The 8,692-nt window shown below is 34.0% G+C and overlaps 1 protein-coding gene across 1 annotated transcript; it reads left to right on the top strand.

Moving 5' to 3' along the window:
- The first annotated feature begins 1,828 nt into the window (after nucleotides 1-1,828).
- Nucleotides 1,829-7,532, top strand: LOC142610000 (purple acid phosphatase 22-like). The gene is made up of 5 exons (XM_075781718.1): nucleotides 1,829-2,003; nucleotides 2,210-2,501; nucleotides 5,297-5,865; nucleotides 6,059-6,147; nucleotides 7,061-7,532. Exons 1-5 carry the CDS (start codon nucleotides 1,854-1,856, stop codon nucleotides 7,257-7,259), a joined length of 1,299 nt encoding a protein of 432 aa, XP_075637833.1. The 5' UTR covers nucleotides 1,829-1,853; the 3' UTR covers nucleotides 7,260-7,532.
- Nucleotides 7,533-8,692: the final 1,160 nt, after the last annotated feature.

Below are 8,692 nucleotides of genomic sequence, written 5' to 3'. Positions count from 1 at the left end.
GGAGTCGCATATATGCTGGAGTGTTGATTTGGGGTGATTAATTAGTTGATAGATTGAAATGTGTCTCTGTTCTCTAATCTCTACAGCTTTCTTAGACAAATGAGTCACCGACTCACCAGCTTATCCTGTGGTTCAAACAGATTCCCTTTCTTTGGAGATTTGAAAATAATTTTGGAAGGAAAAACGTGTGATGTTATGTATATATAAGTACGAACAATATTGTATTCTTAGAGCTCCACTAAGAGTTAAGAGGGTGTCATTGGCTTTTGAAAGCAAAGCTTGGATTGCCATTGGCTTCAAGTTTTTCCTTCAACAAGAAAAATATTGATTATCATATAAAATATATTAAAGTGGAATCACAATCATAATTCAAATTAAATTTAGATTAGTTTTTAATTGTAGTCTAATTTTGTATTAAGTGCATATTTTAAATTTATTAATTTTCGTATTAAGTGACATATTCATAATATTCATTAAAGGTCGAAATGTCCCCTTTATCATTAATATTGTTGAATGTTTCAGTATGCATTTGGCTCCAAATTAAAAAGTCAATTTATTTTATTATTCAATTTATTTTTGCTACTATTCATGGTTCTACTGTATTTTTTGGTACTATTTATGAGTCTCATTGTACTATTTATGAGTCTCACTATACTATTTCAGCCAACTTTTACCTCTATCTACAGTATTCTTAGAAAAAAATTTCAATTTCAACAAAAATCGAATCTCAAACAGACCTTTAATATATAAGCACGGATTACAACCCAAGTAGATTAATAATAACGTTAATTTCCTGTTTCTTCCTTTTTTTTCTTATTATTTTTTTTAAATACTAAATATTTTTAACACGCACGGAGAAAGGGGAGAAAGTTTTAAAGAATTTTTTTTTTTTCTTATCGTAAGTAAACACAATACACATTATTGTACTCGAATATTCTTATTCATCATATGCTGCAATTCCACTTAATTCAACAGCCATATCCAGTCCAGCCATGAAATCTTTGAAAAGAAGTAGCATGGGGGTGTTTAGTAAATGACAAATTCTTTTACCTGGCTATAAGAAGATATGTATTTCATTAACTATTTTAATTAAGTCAATTAGTATAATTAAAGGAAGAGGGAAAAAGGTGTGCGGTGTTCCATCATCTAATCAAATCAGCTAATTAACTCAGGCAACTATTTCTAACAGGTCAACAATGTTATAGTACTTATTTAGGCCCTCAAGAAGTCCTTTGTGACTATTTTAGATTTTACTCAGTAGACAGATAAGAAGTGAATTAGTGAAGTTTCCCACCAACCCCACACCCCCCGACTTGGTAGTACAAAGTACAAACAGAAAATGGGAAAATTTGAATCTAGCCAAGTTCTCCTCAAAAGAAGCCTGGAGTTTGGGCCACAAGGCTTTTAGCGAAATTTGTTTTCTCTTTTTTTTTTTAATTTTTTTTTTTCTTTCTGAAATGGGGGTAAATCACTTTTACATTATTCATTATATTTGAAACAGATTAATCATTCATTTATTCATGAATGATTAAAATTTTAAATTTTTGATAGCGTCACCTTAAGAAATGAATGAGAAAAAAAAAATGAGAAAAAATCTTAATTCTAACATATAAATGAGAAAAAAAAAATGTTTAACACACATATATATATATATATAATAAAAAATCAAAGGCAAAGCCAATCCTTTGGTTAAAATCAAAAATTATTCCGAGCCGACTTACGTTACTTGACGACTTTGCAATCCAAATTATTTAAAAAAATTTCAAATTCTCAGCTAGCCCAACCTTTCTATATCTAGGCTCTTTGGGCTGTTTCAGCAATCAATCTTGTTCACTTCGAGCAAAACTTCAACAATGGAGAAACTCTTTCCACGCATATTCTCTCTTCTCTTAACCTTATTTCTCTTCCCTCACCTCCTACACTCACAGGGTTGCTCTTCTCGCCAACCTCCTCGTCCACTCATATTCACTCCTCACAACCGAGCAGACTCCGATCCCCAACAGGTTTATCCCTCTCTTTCTCTCATTCATTTCTAGCCTACAAAGCTTCATATTTGATCATAATTAGACATACCCAGTACTCATTTTTGTCTTATAATTTTCAAGCACTACAAGCAGCATATCCTTCATTTCTTTGTTATTTGTCTTTTATTTTCTTAGGAAACATGCCCACGTTACTTATTTTTCATTGGGTCACGTACTTCTTGTAGGTGCACATTTCATTGGTGGGGAGAGATCACATAAGAGTTTCATGGATTACCGAGGCCAAACACACACAATCAATCGTTGAATATGGAAAAGCACCAGGAGCATATAACTCATTGGCAACCGGTGAACACACATCATACACGTACTTCTTTTACAGCTCTGGTGAGATCCACCATGTTAAGATTGGACCATTGGAGCCCAGCACCACCTATTTTTATAGGTGTGGAGGTTCTGGCCCAGAGTTTTCATTCAGGACACCAACTCAGGAATTTCCCATTGAATTTGCAGTAGTCGGTAAGACATAACCTTTTTCGAATAATGATGCCATATAAGTATAGCTTTCACTGTTCCACATGGGATTCTCACTCTTTACACATGAACTTTAAATTGACTGTTCATTGAAATGGAAAATGATTTTGTCGATGTGTTTGTTCTCACACACTTTATTTTGGATGGGTTGGTTAGGCGTTTAGTGCTTTAAGTCTAAGCAAAAACCGTCACAAATTGGTAGAGTATACGTTAGGAAAAAAGGTTGCAGCATTAACTTTGGTATCTTGAATTGTCGTGTTCTTCCTTTTAATTCGAAATTGGCAAGTTTGCATATGGAAATGGAATTGCAAGTCTTAGAAGTTAGGTCACACTCACACCTCTGTTAGTTACTGTTTGAACGAAGCAATCTGAGCAAAAAGGTTGCAATATTGTTGCTTTAAGTCTTTGAGAAATTAGCTTTTCTACATATGCATATATTAACTTACATACCTGTATGTGCAATAAAATATTGAATGTTTTTCAGAAAAGGAAAATAGAAAATAGTACAACTTATTCATTAAAAAAAAATTAAAACATAAATATTGACATTTTATTGTACGGTGCCAAGTTCTTTATACCAAGAATTTTTAAAAGAGGAGAAAATAACGAGGTGTTATGGCCAAGAACTCCAAAGGAGATTCATCCATTTAGGTATTAAATTGTTGGCTAAATTCTTGTGATAAAACAAAGTTTTGTAATAAGTGTATTTTAATTAAGTTTGTTTATATTAAGCAATAATCAATATTGAGGAATTCAAGTTTTCAATAGACTCACTCAAGCAAAATTCAAACAAAACATTCGCAAGACCCGCAAGACTCTAGCTAAATTCTTGCTTGAGTGAAATTGCACCAAATAATAAATGGATTTTGAATGCCCACGACTTACCTAATAAGGATGACAGAAATTTCCCACCCAGCTTGACAAGCACTTTTTCATTTTATTCCCACGCAAGTTTTTCCCACTTAAAAGAGGTGACCGGGTGGGGATGGTTTTGCTTGCCCTGCACTGTCATCGAATATATATACTTATTTATAATTTACTTTTGTATATAATCTATTGCACTCATCAAATCATTCATTTGAGCTTAAAAATTATCAAATTCCTTTCCTCTAAATGTTATCTCCCTTTAAGACATTTTTTAGAGTTCTTCTTTGAGAGTTTCTCTTGAGCTTAAAATTTTGATTCCTTGAAACTACAAATTTAGTTTCTCAATGATAGGTTGCTATTGTAGTTGTCTGAAATTCTGGGCTGCGAATGAGATTCATTCATAAGAAAGTCCACGTAGGAGAATTCTATAGTTTCTAGGTTCACAGTGGTGGTAAGGCAAGCGAGGGGTTTGTTTACAATATAGAGTCTGTTTGTGTAAAGGTTTTGTAAGTAAAATTGTGTCCTATTGTTTCTTCTTGTGAATTTTTTTAGGTGATTGGATCCCTCAAGTGATTTTTCTTTTTAGAGAGGTTCTTTATTGGTATTTGACTTTATTACCAAATTTGTTTGTCTTTTCAGTGGTTTACATCTTTATTGCTTTTAATTTGGTGGATCTAACTGTGATTGAGATATCAATTTGCATTATCGATGTGAATTAACTTGTTCAATCATTCTATCAATCCCTTGCTTAGTATTTTAGAGTCTAAAATAGAAATTTTCAATTGATATCAAGGTTTTTAACTTTTTATAGTACATAAGGGTCCAAAATAAAGTTTTTCAACCACCACACACCTTTGGTGCGATGGTCACTAGTGCTTCTAGGGTGTGGGGTAAGGGTCGAGGTTCAAGTCTCTAGGAGAGAGCTTCACACATATATACATTTAAATTAAACTAGAATAAAATTCTATTTTGTATAAAAAAATAAAATAGAACTTTTTATAACGAAATCTTATAAAAATCATATTTATGCACAAATAGCTCTTGACATGTACTTCTATAGAGGTGGACTTATTAGCCCATATGATGTTCATAAAATAAAAAATAAAGCCCATATGAGAATGATAAAACGTTGGACATACTTAGCCCAAATGAGTTTTTTTTTTTTTTTGGCTGAATTAGCCCAAATGAGACTGCCAGGCCAAAATTAATCCAATGTTTATATATAGACATGTAGCTTGGAGATAAAAATCTGAAACTGACCCCAAAAAAAAATTATTGGTTTAGTTGGTTGAGTGATGATAAGGATGCAAAATTAGTCACAAATCCATATTGTAATCTAAACTTTTTTTTCTTTATAAGAGAGTTTCAATCTATGGCTTTCTTTTCTGTTTATATTTTTTATTCAAAAATAAGAGACTTACAAGTTAAGCTAATTGAAACTTACCATTAATTGTTAGCTTAATAAGTTGTGATTAGTGTCGTATCAATTCCACATAAACCCATTATATATTGAACAATTTTTATTATCATCAATCACAATATTTCACCTAAACATATGTGATATTAGATCATGAAAATTTTGCCTTAGCCAGCAGCCAAGACTGTTAGGCCTCGCTGACACAAAGCCTAAATTGAGTGATTACAAGTTTACAACTTAAAACATCAAAATATCCCTAAGAGTTCATGTTATGGCATATCTGAAATGGAGGGAGAAGAGATGAGAGGAAAGTAAAGGGGAACGTGACTATATGATAAAATTTTGTACATCTACTCATCTTCCTATCTCTCTGCTACTCTCCCCTTATCTCCCTCCGCCCAAACATAGTGCTGTGAAGTGAGACCAAAAATTCTAGTATTACCAAATTACCAACGTATTATTCCTCATGTTGAAAAATTGCTATTTTTGTTTGCAGGAGACTTAGGACAAACTGAATGGACTGCCTCAACACTAGCACATGTTGAAAGTAAGGACTACGACGTGTTTCTCTTACCAGGTGATTTATCATACGCCGATACCCAACAGCCTCTTTGGGACTCATTCGGACGCCTAGTTGAGCCATATGCTAGCCGCCGTCCATGGATGGTGACCGAAGGGAACCACGAGATTGAAATCTTCCCAATCCTCCACCCCCATGGCTTCACCTCCTACAATGCACGGTGGCTAATGCCATACGAAGAGAGTGGATCAGACTCAAATTTGTATTACTCATTTGAAGTTGCTGGGACTCACATTATAATGCTAGGATCATATGCGGAGTTTGATAAGAAATCATCTCAGTACAAATGGCTTGTAGCTGATTTGGCTAAAATTGATAGGAACAAGACTCCTTGGGTTGTTGTGCTATTGCATGCACCGTGGTATAATACTAATACGGCTCATCAAGGTGAAGGGGATAGCATGAGAAAAGCTGTGGAAGAGTTGCTGTATAATGCACGAGTGGATGTGGTTTTTGCTGGCCATGTTCATGCATACGAACGATTCGTAAGTCTTGAGTATACATAATTATATTTGTGTGTGCATGTTTGGATGAAGGAAGAGTAGAGAATGATTGGCTAAAAATAGATTAATTTTGAACCAAATTTACTCTACTCCTCTTCCCTCCCTCAATTCAAACGGATAATAATTTCTCTATTGACAATTGATCCTTTTAATATTCTCTTGCTCTTTATGACAGACTAGAGTTTACAACAACAAGGAGAATGAATGTGGTCCGGTGTACGTGACAGTTGGCGATGGAGGGAACCGAGAAGGACTTGCATTAACGTAAGGCTAAATATTCTTTTATATTCATTTTATATACTCTTTTATACCATAATAATGCTGCAGTTATAAACTATTTTACATTATTTTTTATAAGCTGTTGTTGTGGCTAATATTAATTACTAGTTCTCTTTTAAACCTACCACTAACATCATTTTTTTCACTTACCAATAAAATAATAACTATTCATTTACCACACTATAACCGTTTTAAAATAATTTATAGCTCTAAAATTTTTCATGTGGCAAATATGCAAGTATTCATAATTGCATACGATAATGGATATATTTTTAAAGATAAAAAGGATAATATTTGTATTTAAAACATGAAAAGCAAACTAGAGAGTGAGAGAATCCTTATTCATTACTAGCTTTTAAAGGATTTATTGGATTGGATTCCACACAAACTAATTTATCCAAGGCTTTCCAAGTTTCCATTGCCTTTTAAGTTTTAAAGATCAACTTTGGGCCCGCTAAGAATTTTGGCTAGATTTGGGCAAGGTGACCCACCTGCCTGTTACTGACTAAACTTTCTGTCAGAGTAGTTATCTAGACGGGCCCAAAGGATAGGGTCAAAAATTGAGACCCAATCTCTCAGCCTCATATAATTGTGGCCCAGGTCTAATAAATCGTCAATATATACCTGCATGCAAGAATGTATCTCCTAGGCCCACTTCATGGAACGGGCCTTTAACAAATATGTGGGATAATTTTCTTAGGCAAAATGCATTTGAATGTATGGAGAGCTAAACTATTTTGTAATTTTATTCAACTCAGGAAAAAAAAATCTCAAGTGATTTTTTATTTTTCTGTTGTATCAAAATTTTTAGTAATTAAGAACTTGGGTATGTTTTTCTTGATTAATGTATGTGTTATAGGTGTATAACTGTATTGCTTTATCTAATATTGATATCTAGGTTTAAGAGCCCTCCATCCCCTCTCTCATTGTTTCGGGAGGCAAGCTTTGGCCATGGAAGGTTGAGAATACTAAACCAAACACATGCACATTGGTCATGGCATCGCAACAATGACTCCAACTCAGTTGTGGCTGACCAGATCTGGCTAGAAAGTTTAAGTTCCTTTAAAGCATGCTGGAATCTTAATGATGAACTATAGGATGACATCGACAAAGACAGATGTAGCTTGACTACTTCGTATTAATCAGCAAAATTCTAGCTATGATTTCAGTGGAAGGCTACAAAATTGGATTGTAAAATTTCCTTGTACTATACTCATTTCTTGTACATTGAAAGGTCATAGTGTTAAGAGCTTTGTAACTTAACTAGTTGATACTTTTTGATATTTTTAGCCGAGACATTTAGAATTCAAATCTCCCCACTCTTGTTGTAACTATTAAATTTTAATGAATAAAAATATGCAATAAACTTTTTGCTTAAAATTTCTTCATTCGTAGCTTCTCTCTTAAATGTTTAGTTGTATGACTAATTCAATTGAATATTTGAATGTGCTCTATATAGAGACTAACTCAATTATTGTAAAGCTGTAATTTACAACCATGTTTTATGTTGGCTTTATTCCATGACAAAAAGTGTTGTAATTACATTAATTTTGTTCATTGTTTTTTGTGGGATTTTATTATATTGGGTTTAGTACTAAGTTGGTGAAGAATCGAGCATGAAATGAAGAATCAGTGCAATTTCACACTAACTCGCAAGAAGCTTGTGAGTAAAGTTTCCCGCGAAAAGGGCACGTGAGAAGTACATGCTGGAAGTTGAAAAGTCAAGTGTCAACTGCATTTCGCGAGTGCTTTGCGAGACAGGCCATCTCGTGAGGTACCCGCGAAACATTCTGCTAGGAAAATTTTAAGAGTGACTTTCTTACTCTTCACTCATACTATATATACCCTCATTACCCACAAAAGTATGAGAGGTTATTCAGAAAGAAAAAAAGCCTAGATAGGTTTTCTACATCACAACACACTCGTCTTTTAGAGAGAGAGCTACTCATCCTTAGTGAGAAATCATTCTAGCCTATTCTCCTTCCCTCTCCCATTATCATATCTTGAGAGGAGATTTGTACCCAAACACAACACACACTTATTCAAAGTGTAGAAACTGTTTTGGAACTTTGGGAAGCTTTAGGGATTTTTCAAAAGAAGTCAATGAGGCTTGGCAAATGCAATTGGGCGTATTGCAGGATCCAAAAACTAATGAAGACAAGACTCCGAGAAGTCCGTTGGTAGCAAGAGCTTAAAGGGCTCAAGTACATTGGGTAGACTAGGCTTGGAGGGTCTTTTGTTATTTGCGTACTCCAACTTATTCACTAGTAAATCGATTTCAACTTGGAGGGTCACGAAGAGGTTTTTTGCCGAGTTCTTCGGTTTCCTCTTCGATAACACGTCTTGGTGTTATCTTGTGTTTGCATCTCTCTTCCCTTACTCTTGTGCTTTACTTTTATTTTTTATTGTTCATGTGTATGCACCAAAGTAGATCCGGTGATTGTACTTCATCTACTCTTGTTCCGCACTTAGATAAGTTAGAGTAAAAGCAATCTAACCTTAATTTTTAATTTTAGGTCTAAACAAGCTT

The sequence above is a fragment of the Castanea sativa genome, chromosome 9 (genome assembly GCF_040712315.1).
Source record: "Castanea sativa cultivar Marrone di Chiusa Pesio chromosome 9, ASM4071231v1".
Classification (NCBI taxonomy): domain Eukaryota; kingdom Viridiplantae; phylum Streptophyta; class Magnoliopsida; order Fagales; family Fagaceae; genus Castanea; species Castanea sativa.
This window is presented reverse-complemented; position numbering and strand designations above follow the sequence as displayed.

Bases quoted from the DNA above. Each gene is read 5' to 3' on its own strand.
- LOC142610000 (XM_075781718.1), top strand. From the start codon at position 1,854: ATGGAGAAACTCTTTCCACGCATATTCTCTCTTCTCTTAACCTTATTT. The intron at 5,866-6,058 runs GTAAGTCTTGAG...TCTTTATGACAG, and splicing joins TTCATGCATACGAACGATTC to ACTAGAGTTTACAACAACAA. The intron at 6,148-7,060 runs GTAAGGCTAAAT...ATTGATATCTAG, and splicing joins CGAGAAGGACTTGCATTAAC to GTTTAAGAGCCCTCCATCCC.